At 42.4% G+C, this 14,256-nt stretch overlaps 1 protein-coding gene across 1 annotated transcript; it reads right to left on the bottom strand.

Annotated features, from left to right (window-relative positions):
* Positions 1 to 1,682: 1,682 nt before the first annotated feature.
* On the bottom strand, positions 1,683 to 11,405 carry LOC147464926 (putative serine/threonine-protein kinase WNK9). Its single transcript, XM_086517101.1, has 7 exons — positions 10,849 to 11,405; positions 4,867 to 4,904; positions 4,543 to 4,770; positions 3,900 to 4,123; positions 3,659 to 3,816; positions 3,027 to 3,552; positions 1,683 to 2,930 (listed from the first exon to the last, which is right to left on the bottom strand). The coding sequence occupies exons 1-7, from the start codon at positions 10,960 to 10,962 to the stop codon at positions 2,392 to 2,394; spliced, it is 1,827 nt and encodes a 608-aa protein (XP_086373227.1). The 5' UTR covers positions 10,963 to 11,405; the 3' UTR covers positions 1,683 to 2,391.
* Positions 11,406 to 14,256: the final 2,851 nt, after the last annotated feature.

Genomic DNA, 14,256 nt, shown 5'->3' with positions numbered 1-14,256 from the left:
GTGCATTCAAAAGGAGGGGTATTTTAATTAGCAATATTTAGTTTATCTTAAATTCTTTTACTTACAAAAGGGGTTTTTAATTGAAAATTAAAGAGTAGGTATAACTTTTACAAAGGAAAAAAGGGTTGTTTTATTGCTTCACAATAAGTAAGTACAAGGGGTTTTTCTAATACCATTCGAACGCACATGATATAGTTGATTTCTTATAAGTCGTTAGTCCTGGGTGCCACCAAAGCTATGTTACTAGTATTGTTTTTGCACTCCCATTTTTTCCCACCACCAACCTACTCTAGCATCTTGCCACCATAGTGCTGAGCTCCATGACATGCACCAAGCGTCAGTGGTGTTTATTTACTCGCTTGCATGTCCAAGGAGCGTTTTCATTTAAAATGTTGATTATACAAATGCACGTTGACTTTGTGCAAGAGCTTGCCAAGAGAAAGAGAAACATGCATTATCTATGCCAACCCTGAATGACTAACTTGTAAGCCTAGAGTCTTAATTAAAGAAATCTATCATTATTCCCAATTTTATAAATTTTCAATTTGGCAATCATGTACTCCTTTATCATGTTTCCCTATTTTTTGTTAGCCTAGGGTTATGGCATGCCCAAGAGCCTAGAGGCGAGGGTATGCGGCACCTCTATGCATTGTAATATACACTTTGTCTATGCAATTAGTGACCTCCAACTAGTCAAAAGTTTGTACCCCAAGTATCATTTTCAGCCAAGGCAAAAAAGAAGGTTCTTGCATTTGATTAGCCCAAAAGGGAGCCTGCCTCTATGGCTTTTTGCCCTTTGCCCTTTGGGCAGGGCAAGAGAATTAACCCATGATGTAGCATTGAATGAGCCACTATTTAACATTATTTGAGATGTGTGGGGACTACAAATTAAGCTTGCATGCAACCCTCATGAATCGGGTGTACTCTAGGCAAAGTGCCAACAGACGGGCAACCTTGGAGGAAATTGCTTAAGCGTGTGCTGAATGGAAAACAATGAGACAATATGTGCAACATTATCCACTTGAGGGTAAGTTACCTTAGGTGGTGCAACCACTCAAATGTCTTGTTATGTCTACTTGCTTTTGCATAATAGTAGTGAATTCAACGGTCAAGATTTCTCCGTGTGGCCTTTTATAAATTCAACATTTGAAAAAAACATGTTCGGCTAACCAAGTAAGATGGAAGGTTGAGAGGCATGGCCAACCATTACTTACTAGAGCAAAAATTGCTTTTGTACTTTGATAACAAGCAATGAACATGCATTGCTTTTATAAAGTCCCAACACCTCACACCTGGTTAGATCCTTAGAGAGAGCTTCACCATGGCCTTTGGACACACAATTAATGTGCCATACTATTCTTAAGTGTTGAGAATAAGGCAACCGAGTCAATTAACTTCCTTGAAGCTCCCAAACAACCTTTAATTTTTTAGCTCCACTTAACGGTAACCAGCATAACTATCTATGGCAATTGCTTACACCTCCCACCTATAAACATGCAATGAGTATGCCACAATCATTTAAAGCTTTCTCCATGCAGAAATACTTCACATTGAATCTGCAATCTGGGAAGCTCAAGCCCCCCACAATGGCAACACATCATCGCTTTCTCTGAAACAATCGAGATATCTCAACGGAAGTTATGGCAGAAAATGTTGACATCTCAGTAGTTTGAACACAAGCAGACGTCCAAACAACTACTTGAATACTCACTTTCTATATCAAGTGCCAAACCTACAAGGTTGAAAAGTTTGCTGATCAAGCAAATAATCAAACAAAGTGTCTTAGAAAATTTCGATCATGTATGCCGCCTGTGCCAAGATCTCTGGCTGTCAGGTAGAAACTGATGTGATTTGGGCTGTAATTAAATAGATCACCAAAGACAATGTAAACTACCATGGCACTCCTGACATTAAATCCAAAATGCAGGACCTAACTGTCCTTGCAATCCACAACTCTTTCCTTGGCTCCCTGTCATGTGGACCAATACGAAAGAACCTCGAGGGTGCCTTCAGTATAATACATTCTTGTCCGTAACTATGCAGACCACAAAATTCATCCACCATCCAATTTGTACAAATCATTCGGCGCTACCCATAATATACAGGGATACAACATGACCTGACATTCTTTGTGCTTTACCTCAACCGGGAAGTTTCTCCCTTTTGCCACGATTTACAATTGCTGCAACTCAAGGGTGCTTGTCTGTGTTCTAACTGCAGATTGTTGAAGCCTTGTCCATGTTGAGCAGTAAGCTTTTCTAGGTCACAGTTTGCAAGAGTAACATCTCAACCTTGAAGGGGCCCTCCCCAACATGTACCCTTAGCACTACCTTGCGGAACATCTCGTTTTTCCGGCCTCAAGAATCCCCACCTCCCCTTTTCTGAGGAGTCTTAACAAGCACCCGATTGGTAGGAACACTTGCCGTTAAAGGATTTATGCAAGCTCAAAGAGTTTAGGGAGTCCCACGATTCCTCAGAAGAAGTGCTTGTAGTAGTGTAACAGTCATCATTTGTCAAAGGTGGAATGTTTTTTACTGTTCCATTCTGATGATAAGCTATTTCTTCAAATCGTCCATGGATAGTTGATTCCATTTGTAAATGCTTCAGTGCAGCCAGAGAAGGTTCATGCTGCCATGACGGCAGGGTAGTTTGAGGTTGTTCTGAGATAGAACTTTCTAAAGACATTACTGAGGAATGTTCACATGAATTGTTAGCATTTGACAGCCCTTGATTCTCAATGATATAAGCAGCTGTGAGACTCGTTCGGTACCCATAATTCGGTACCATTATCTGGATAGCATCATCTATTATCCCTGCAATTTTGGTGACATCTTGATCAATAAGATCAAGGTCTTCTACCATTTCTACAGCCACAGACAAAGCTGTGTCATGCACTACGTCGAAGGGAAAATGAATAACACGGACTTCACCTGCACAGAAGTCACAGATGCATGTTAAGATTCAGATAGCAAACACATCTCTTCATCCACATCAACAAGGGAAACTACTTGAACAGTATGAATCACCTTCTGTATCTGCAATGCGGAGCCGTAACTGTATGATGGCATCTTCCAACTTTTTTCCTTTGATTTGAAAATCGATTATTCGACCTACTTTTCCTTCTATGGGACATGAAGGTGGTAAATCATTCTGGCGAACCTCTACAGAAACTGGAGTTAAGGCATTGTGTTGTTGGGCAAGATGTCCACAACCCAGCGCTGAATGCATGGGTGTACTTATAAATTCTTGATATAGATTTGGCGAGCTGGTGGAAGACTTAAGACTTGAGAAAGACCTAGCACTTGCCAAGGTTTGATCCATGAGTGTTGTCCGAATGTCAGAGAAGGAGCCAGAGAGTGATATGAGATTGGATGCAGGCTGACAAATTGAATGCGCATCCCTAGTTATGTCACCGACTTCATCTCCTTGCAGGAATGGATCCATAAGGAGCTCTCTAGCAGGCAGCCTTCTTGAGGCTGTTGCAATACACTTCTCTACAAACAGGCGAAGTTGGAGATTCTTGACCTTGTTTAGGGCTGCCGGCTTTTTGCCCTGCCAAAAGAAAAATGTACACAAAGGAATGGAGAGGGTCATAATAGTGTAAACCCCAAGTTGAGGATGGAGACACAAAACAGGAAAGCATCAAGAACCGACTCACCAAGGTCACCTTCTTGTAGATTTGAGCAGCATTTGAGCACTCACTGTAAGGATACTCCCCTGTAATCATCTCTAATAAGCACATGCCAAAAGAATAGATGTCCACCAACTCTGTATACTCTTCCTCATAAAGCTCCGGAGCCATAAACTCAGGAGTTCCTACAAAACCCTGGGGACTCCTAAAAACAGCATACATGAATTATGCCAAGAAATTCTAAATAGAAGCTAATGCTGCAACTTACCTATAACAGTTTGAGCAGCATGTGCTTGATTAAGGATTGTGGCTAAGCCCAAGTCTCCAATCTTCACCTCTCCTTGATTGCCATTGATGAAGATATTGTCACACTTCAAATCCCGGTGTATAACTGGTGGATCCTGACTGTGAAGGTAGAGAAGACCTCGCAAAATCTGCCTTGACCACTTTTTTACGGCTCTAATGTCGATGCGTTTGTGTCTTTTCCGATACCTATAGGTTCAATGACCCACATCAAACTTCCAACCTTTCCAAGTGAAGAAGCAAGGTTCTCCCATCAAATTCAACACATTTCCTTTTAAAACACAGTAATTAAAACTAGAATATGATGATATGCAAGCAAGGTCTCCCGCATAAAACAATTCAGTTCATCAAAATCTGCTTTGACCACATTTTTGTTGCTCTAATGTCGCTGTGTTTGTCTTTTCTGATACCTATAGGTTCAAAGACCCACATCAAACTCCCAACCTTTCCAAGTGAAGAAGCAAGTTTCTCTCCTCGAATTCATCACATTTCCTCTTGAAACACAGTAATGAGACTTAGAGGCCTTGCAAAATATATCCCTTGAAACACACCTTCGTGCACAGAATCTCTTAGTTATGCATGACACACAATGTCAAGACATCACTTACTGCCGTAATGTGCCTGACGTAAATATTTCTGTCAAAAAATTTATATTCATCGCCTCTGTGTCAACCCAGGAGTGATAAAACTTGATAATATTCTTATGCTTCAAGGTCTTCAACAGATGGACCTCAGAGTAGAACTGCTCAATATCTTCCGCACTGTGCAGAGCATTCTTCACTTTGATTTGGTTCCAAGCAACCTCGATGCCATCTACTACATCAAAACCTTTATAGCTGCAGCTTAGTCAAGGAGTACGCATGCCATTTTTAGATTGAGAATAGAGCAGGAGAAACCACATCATGACAATGCACATTTCTGTAGGAGGATACACAACTTTGAAGGCCCCTTTGCCGAGAACATCCTTGTACTGAAATTTCACAAAATTACAAAAGTCGGTAAGAATGCTAAGGCCATCTTTCTACTGAAATTTCCAAAACAAGAGCAATCAATAAGAGGCATCACTGCACACCTCTCTCTCTCTCTCTCACCTTTTGAAGACGTTAATATAACATTTCATTTCATTTCATATCTCTCTCTCTCTCTCTCTCTCTCTCTCTCTCTCTGTGTGTGTGTGTGTGTGTGTGTGTGTGTGTGTACTCCCATCTCCTGTAGTCCGCACATCACTCTAGCTCTGGGCACTGTGTCAAATGCTTTGCCGGAGCTTTGACATGCCCCATCATTAGTCAACCCCACCATAACTGGTGATAGAGGTTGAAAACCGCTCATAAGCATGAAGGGACTACACTTAGTCGTAACATGCTTTGCATCAAGATAAGAAAACTAGAGAGGTAATCGTCCCAATTGAATTGCTTCTCACTAACGTATGCTCTTAGCATACCCTTTGGCACTTGATTAACACTTGCAAGTTGCCCATCCGTCTCTAGATGATCGGCAATACTAATAATGAGTTGTGTTCCCAACCAATTACAAACAATCCTCCAAACATGACCGATAAACATGGGTTCATCATTACTCACAAAATTGTGGGGTAATCTATGTCATCGATGCAGATTGTTAACAACCAACTTGGTTAAAGAGTGGTATTGATTGGAAGAAACTTATAAAGTTTAGGCAATCTATCTACAAGCATCCATATCGAGCCATGACCGTGTACGATGGTTGGTAGACCCACAATAAATCCCATAGAGGTATTGCACGTGTGGTGCTAAAAAGCTTCATAAGCTATCAAATTCATGAAGTTGCATGTCGTTGCAAATATGCCTTTGCTAAACACTAGGGCCCATAACACCTAGCATGCATGCATTTAGCAAAAACGTATCCGAGTCTGCATTTCCATGACTAATGACTTGTAGTTGCCAATGCTCATGGCGGATGTTATAATCATAGCATACATGATAGACGAGGAAACACATGAAATACAAGGGAATAAGTGTATAAATAGCTCTTCATCAAGAATGAAATACTCCCCCCCCCCCCCGCGTTTTTAATATAGCCCTGCTAAAACATTTAGACCATAATAGAATGTAAACATAAATCAAATCTAGGTACAAATAATGAAACATTTTCATTAGCAAGACATTGCCTTGCTATATGTGTAATAGAAATACAAAATTGCAACCTAAAAAGTTGAAACAACCATCCGTTGATGTTGTTTACAACACTTGTTACATTAACAAGTCTTACTAGATATCTGACAATTTATGGCCACTAAAATTGTTCCCGATACCACGAGCTCAAAATGGTCTAATAGATAGATATGACTAGCACCTACGAACTCGATCGTGACACATAATTGAAAAAACACGCGCCAATGTCAGTCTCAGAAACTCATATTCTCCAATTGTGAAATATGTCTCATATATTGATGTAAGGTGCAGCGGAAGTGGATGTTGAACTTTGCTCAAGATGAGTGCTCCAAATTGTGCTCAAGGTTCCTTTTACTTACGAAAGGGAGAGCCTTCCGTTCCTTTAGTGAGTGAGTGCAAATGATCACAAACAAAGTGGTAAACACTGTGAATGAAAGTGCTGAGATTGAGATAGAGAGAGAAGAATACGACACCAGAGTGTTGTCAAACCCTCCTCCGAAGGCCCCACTCTCAATGGCGAGAGCGATCTACTATTACAACCTCTACAATGCTTTGGACTTGCCGACGATGTCGACGACGATGAGGACGACAACGAGACGACTGAAATCTGAAAACGCTAATGGCAAATCTTTATCTACTGAATTCTAACTCTATGTCAGAGTGACGATGGTGATGACGACGATGCGACGACGACACAGTGAAAACGCAGATGCTGAAATCTGCGTTTTCTAGGCTGAAACTGCAAACTACGCTAGATCTAGCCGTGCGGCGAAGATCTGCTGCGGGAAGATGAGATCTGCGAGGTTTGGGAACTTGCGGTGCGGAGTCCTGATGCTGAAAACTGAAAACGCTGGTGCTTCTGGTGGTTCCGTCGCGGTGAATCTGAAACGTTGATTTGTCCTGCTAATCCAAAAACGCTAGGGTTGAATTTCGTGTTGCTGCAAAAATGCTATGGATCTACTGCGTCTACTAATGCCGGGCTGATCTGCAACACAAAAACGCCAGGGCTGATCTTGTTGAAAAACGCTAGATGTGTTTGATGCAAAAAACGCTAAGGGGTCATCTGTTGCAAAATGCTAGGTGTCTTGTTAGGGGTCTTGCTGAGAAGGTGCCTGTTGAACAAGTGTTTCTGCTGCCTCTTCTGCCAAAAAGTGCTAGCGCTAGGTTTTCTTATGTACTTGACTTGCTGATTTTCCCTATTTTAGTCTATGCACTGTAAAAATGCTCTTGATGGGTTCTGATGGAAATCTGATGATCATGTTGTGTGCAACCAGAGGATATGCATCTACTAAGTGTCTGGGCATGCACAGTCTGCGAACAAACTCACAAAAGTGCCAGAACACTTCCTAAGCTAATTGAACTGAACCCTTGCCATGAAGTAGCTTGTCCACGTTCTCGTGCCGTGGCACGTGCATAATGTGAAAGTAAATTATTTACTTAACTCTCAATGCTTTTGCTATGTGGGACCAAATGCTATTATGTACATAGTGTGATATATGCGAAAATAGATGCCACGATTGCAGCTCTGTTTATACCTTGCGGGGACAGCGAGGCCCTCTACGTGGCACTACAGTTCATGATCTCAGTTTTGGTGATGAAATTGTTGCATCTGGGCTTTTGTGTCGTGGGCTGTATAAGCTCACTTTGTATGACAAGTGTGGCAAAATTCAGATGACCAAAACGTGCATGCTGAAAACGTCCATATGAAGCATGGCATGATAGAAAGCCTTCTATTGAGCACATGCGTGTTTTTGGCTGTTTGGCATATGCTTTGGTGCCACAAGTGCAGCGCAGAAAATTGGATGATAAGGCTGTCAAATGTATTTTTGTTGGTTATAGTGTTGAAAGCAAAGGTTACAGGTTGTATCATCCGCAAACAAAACGTATTCTGGTTTCACGGGATGTAGTTCCAATGAGGCAAATGTACAGCCTATGGGGGTTTCTGAAAATGTTTTAGAACAGCCTATTACTGATGCAGATGTACATGATGTACTTGATGAGGAAAGGGCTGAAAATGAGCAGGCTAGAGGTATGCCAAAATGGCTGGTGCACACTTTGCGTGACAGTAAATTGGATGCACCTTTATCTAGTCGTACTCGTTCAGGCTCTCGCCATGCATCTTATGCATCAGATTGTTATGCTTTGGCTGTGTCTAGTTTACATGATGTTGAGGAGCCTCTGTCTTTTGATGAAGCACAGAATTCAGAAAATTGGATTGCTGCCATGAAATCAGAATATGATGCACTTATAGAGAATGACACATGGACTTTATGTGATTTGCCTCCTGGCAAAAAGGCCATTGGTACGAAGTGGGTTTACAAGTTGAAACGCAAGCCGGATGGTGAGATCGATCGCCATAAGGCTCGACTTGTTGCAAAGGGTTATGCACAACAAAAAGGCATAGATTATGAAGAGACTTTTGCTCCCACTTGTCGTATGACTACTGTACGTTTTCTATGTGCATTGGCAGCTCATTTTGGTTGGGATGTACATCAATCAGACATTGTTACTGCTTTCTTGAATGGTGACATATTTGAGGAAGTTTATGTAACGCAGCCTCGCGGTTTTGTCATAAAAGGACAAGAGGACAAAGTGTGCAAATGTAAGAAGGCTTTGTATGGGTTGAAGCAATCTCCTCGTGCTTGGTATGAGAAAGCTAACACTCATTTGGTTAAACGAGGCTTTCGTAACAGTCCAACAGAAAGCACATTGTATGTAAAGCGTGAGGATGATGTATTTCTCATTGTGGTTCTTTATGTTGATGATTTGCTGATCACTGGACCAAATGAGAGACATATTGCTGAATTTAAGGCTGATTTGAATGCTACTTTCAAGATGAAAGATTTGGGGCTGTTGCATCATTACTTGGGTATACAGTTTAAGCAGGGTGATGGTGGTATTGCCATGTGTCAGAAAAGTTACATAGAGACATTGCTATGTAAGTTTGGACTTGAGGATTGCAAACCTATTGCCACTCCCATGGAAACAGGTTTGAAGTTGAGTCTACATGATGCTGGCGATCTTGCTGATGTCACTCTTTACCAAACTGCTGTTGGCTGCCTCATTTATGTATGCAACACGAGGCCAGATATTCAGTTTGCAGTCTCGCAGGTCAGCAGATTTATGCATAGCCCAGGGTCTAAGCATTGGCAGGCTGTCAAGAGGATTTTCCGCTACCTTAGTGGCACTTTACATCTTGGCTTGTTTTATCCCAAGGGGGGATCATTGCCGCCAGACTTACATGCTTTTTCGGACTCAGATTGGGCTGGTTGTTTTGACACGCGAGTGTCCACAAGTGGTTTTTGTTTCATGCTTGGCAATTCATGTATATCATGGTTGAGCAAGAAGCAACCTATTGTGGCTACTTCGAGTTGTGAGGCTGAGTACAGGGCAGTCTTCACAGCTACGGTTGAGTGTGTATGGCTCAGACGCCTTATGGCTGACTTGGGTGTTGGACAGGACACTGCCAACACTATCTACACTGACAGTCAGAGCGCATTGGCAGTTGCGAGGAACCCAGGTTTTCATGCTCGCACAAAGCACATTGAGGTGCATTACCACTATGTCAGGGAGAGGCTCTCAGCAGGAGAGATCAGCTTGGCTTATGTGCCAACACAGGACAACCTTGCAGATCTTTTCACAAAGGCATTGTCTCGTGAGAAGCTTGAAGCTTTCCGCAAAGCTTTGGGCTTACTCCCCTTTGTGGACTGATCCTGTCCTCAGGGCATGGCACTTCCCTTTACTCATGTGCCAACTCTCGTTCACCGCATCACTCCAGGGGGGATTTGTTACCATATACATGTGGTAGTGATGTGTGTGAACACACTAGGACCGCCGGGGCATTTTTTCCCTCTTTAGGAGGTTTTTTCCCCGTGCATTATATATACGCCCATCACTGTAGGGCTATCTATCTTTCCATTGCACACTAAGTAACACACTCTCTATTGTGTGCCTTGAGCTTCCTTCGTCTTCTCCAAGCTGTGTGTGTTTCTCTGCAACCCTATTTCCAACATCTATTGCAGCTCCAAATTGAGACTTTGCAATTGAACATGTTTATGATGAATTATGGGCTGCAAAAATCAATGAGCAGTTCTTGATCGACATTTTTGGCAGAAATATGATAGCTTGCATAACATAATTCCAAGGTGGGAAGGATGAGAGTCAAGGAAAAAGGATCTTCCATCCAACTCTCGCCAGGCTGGTCAAAGCCCAATTCCATTCTGCCTGCTGATAGTTTTAATTGAAGCCTCTAATTATTTTCTGGAAGAGCTGAGGTAGCATCACAGCACGATGAATGATTGGGCTTTTTACACCATGAAGCTAGTAAACCATTGGTATGATTCCCGATGCCACAACTTGGTAAGCATGAATGGGAACCTGATTTTTATGACCCCAGGATACCTTCCAAAATCCAGAAAATGGTGGAAGACATTTCCGATTTCCAAATAGACCCGAATACCTGCAATGTTTGAACTTGACAGCCTCAAACAAGAGACATGTTACAAATAAGTAATGAGTGCAAAGACCATGGAGAACACAGTACAGCATCACGTTATCACCCTGCACGTGAATTCATCTTTGAAGGGACCTCACCAGCTACCTCAAGCTATGCTTGATTCATTCTCTCTCTCTCTCTCTCTCTCTCTCTCTCTCTCTCTCTCTCTCTCTCTCTCTCTCTCTCTCTCTCTCTCTCTCATACACGCTGCATTTTTCAAAACGTGAAAAACACATAGGAAAGAACGCATGTTGCCAGAAAAAGCTTACCCGTCCATAGCGCCCAGATGGATCGAGCTCCTCAAAGTCGTGACTATCGTCCGAGCCAACGATCATGCAATGTAAGGGCCCATGGTCGTATGCAGAGCTGCCGCTCTGCAGCATATTGTACTAATGACAACGCTACAAGAAGGGAACGAAAATGGGACAAAGAGAAAACACTCTGTAGAGCGTGCGCTTGTTATAAAAGGAAGCCCTTGGCTATGGCGATCTCCATGGATCTGAGAGTACTGTCATTAATGAACGCGGCCCAGAGCTTCGGTAGCTCCGACACAGATAAAATATACTACGTTTTCCATGCAAATGGGCGTACGTTGGACAGGTACGCACTAATGAGAGAGAGAGAGAGAGAGAGAGAGAGAGGCTGAGGCTACTATGGAGAGAGAGTGTGTGTGTGAGGGGTGCGGTGCGGCGGGGACCGGGGTTCGTCGTTCAAATAGTGGACAGAGCACAGGCTAGGATGAGGAGCTGTCGCTAAGGTGAAGGCTTGAACCTTGCTGCGGTCCTTGCAGCCCCAAGGGCCAAAATCTTTCAATGACGACAAGCAAGAAGCCCAACGACATGGACAGGTCATAGGCCTACCCCAAATGCCCCCTTCTTCAAAGTCCAAATAACTCGACCTCTTTCCTTTATATTTTCAACTTCCAAGTCCAAATGCATCCCAAGGACAAGTTTGGGAGAATTGGTCATGCTCGAGCTGTCCCTGGAGGCTGGACCCTCGCCTCATGGCCCATGGGTGACTTCCAAGTTCCTACCTCCAAGCAATTTGGAGAGAGCATGTTCACATGGACGTTCCTATTGCCAAACTGTCCACTGATTCTACAGTATCATAAGCTTTTATTTTTGGTACAAGAGCTAGGTTAAGTAAAATGTAGGATCCTATTTTTGAAAATTGTAATTCTAAGAATTCAATTACCGCTATGTTGGATAGTTTTGAAAGAAAGTGAGTAGAATAGAAAGCCGATGTCCAACGTTTGTAGTACCAAAGGGTGTCCCCATCATTTATCCAAATTATGGTACAAAGCAATTTGATTTCACTGCTACTCACTCCTTTATCTTCTGAATCAAGGGCAACTTCTCTCTAGACGGCGGAAACTTTGCATCCTACCTTGCCTTGGAAATATAAGATGAGAGAGAGAGAGAGAGAGAGAGAGAGAGATGTGACTTGGAATTAGTGTTCGAAAAAAATCAACTTCTCTTTGGGGTAGATTCAAAGAGGAAATTTTCCAAAGTAACTACCATTTTTTGTAATTTAACTCTGTTTTTTTGAATTTTCGAAGCAAACTTTCACCTTCTCCCCCTCCCTTCAATCGACTGTTTTGGTTTTTCAACCGGCTCAAGGCTAAGCTGACGCACACTTTTCCCGAACTTGGAATGCTCCACACCCCACAAAATAAAAAAGGGCAACCCATCCAAATTACGATGCACAAAATTAAGAGCTCCCACCCTTTCGCTGTAACCACCCACATCCCCCCCCCCCCCAAAAAAAAACAAAGCACACACAAAAGAAAGAAATGAGTATTCTCACATTGTATCGTTAACTTCTCTCTCTCTCTCTCTCTCTCTCTCTCTCTCTCTCTCTCTCTCTCTCTCTCTCCACCTTGGCTTCTCATCTTGTTATGACTTACAATACTACTAGTATGTGGCCCGCGCTTTGCCGCGGCTACATGTGCGTCAATTGAAACAACCATTGTTCTCCTTCCTTTCAGAGGGAGGTCAAATGTAGACAAATGCCTATGAATCTCATGTGAGATTTTATAGCTCTTTAATACACTTGTGCATCAACCACCACTATAACTACTTTCTAGATGACAATGTATGACAACACACAAGGTCTAAGTGCCGCCCTCCACATTCAAATCAACCAAGCACAAATCTATCTTTTGGATCAACAATATGTCTACCTTTTCGAGTGTAAGATCGAACAACTAATGAAGTGTAATTACTCTCCACATTCTTGTGGATTGACCAAGGACAAATCTCCTTCTAGTTGGTCATGCCAAGCTCCAACATACTCCTCCTGATCATGGAAAGTGTGTCCCTCTCCCCCTACCCGCACACCCCCCTCCCCCCAATTGTCTCTATCTATGTGTGTGTGTGTGTGTTGAGTTCAAGAATTATCAAGTCAATTTGAGATCTCTTGGGAATGAATTAAGTAATGGGCTCCCTTCACATGATATCTTGTCTTAACATCCTATGTTACTCTCTAATGAGGCAGCAAATTTGCGATTAGGCTAGAGACATCCCCCTCACACAATTGATATGGGACCCTGGTGAGTGGTAATGGCCCTCTAAATAGACTAATAGAGAGCTAGTATCCTTCTTTGGATATAGTGTTTGCATTGAACGGTGAATTCTTTAGATGCATTAGCATTCCCTCTCACCATCCTTACCAATCAAGGCATTGGTTATGATAGCAACTCTCCCATGCTTCTCTCGTGTAGTTTTGGTCTTGCATTTGGGGCATCATAGTCAACTAAATCATCAATTGGTATTTGTTGGCACTTGGGATGCATGTACCAGCGATGACCCAACATGCCAACATTATACCACATAGTAGTAGAAGAAACTTTTCCATTGGTATGCACAACTGATTTGGTGAGCAATGTGTCGTTTGCTTCTCAAAGGCAGTATTCATGATGGGTGTGTGACATGGGGGTGATTGCATGGCTATAGCAACTTTGTCTTTATATGTGGATAAATTTCAAAATCTACAGATTGGATTGCAGTCAAACTAGCTAGCATGTACACTTGCATCTACCAAGACTCGTCGCATGGATGTTGAGGTCTCTTGCAATTGACCTAGTAATCAAGTTAGTAACATAAGGTGCATATTGTTTGTTTGTGTACATTTGGGCACAATTGGCACCTTAAAATTTGAGGGCAATGAAAGCCAAAAAGTTCACTCAATCGTTTCTCTTTGCAAGAGTTTTAGGCATCATGCTAAAAGAAAGGGTGCGCTGCAACACACACACACATGGAGCACACATGCACGTTCTTCTTTGAGAGAGAAGACTATATTATACCATTCACATGCTTTCCCTTATCCATATTTTATACCATAGCAGCCATATGTCTTAGCTCCCATTCCCTTACACGGAGGAGAGTCTCTTTTTGTATGCGAACTATATCCCTTAAAAATTTGAGAGTGCGATACTCATACCCTACATGAGTGCTCAGCTTCTGATCACATCAAACTTGCTTTACTCACATTTTAGCCCATACCATGGCCTACATAGCTTTCTCTCCTAGCCACCTCATGGATTCACCTTGAGTGGTGGCCACCCTTATATCCATGTTGTACTCAATCCCAAAAGTCAATCTGACCTTTAAGGATGATCTCTCTCTCTCTCTCTCTCTCTCTCTCTCTCTCTCTCTCTCTCTCTCTCTCTCTCTCTC

Source organism: Adiantum capillus-veneris, chromosome 1 (assembly GCF_014529385.1).
Source record: "Adiantum capillus-veneris isolate H3 chromosome 1, ASM1452938v2, whole genome shotgun sequence".
NCBI lineage: Eukaryota > Viridiplantae > Streptophyta > Polypodiopsida > Polypodiales > Pteridaceae > Adiantum > Adiantum capillus-veneris.
Note: the sequence above shows the minus strand (reverse complement) of the source record. Positions and strands in the feature narration are given on the sequence as shown.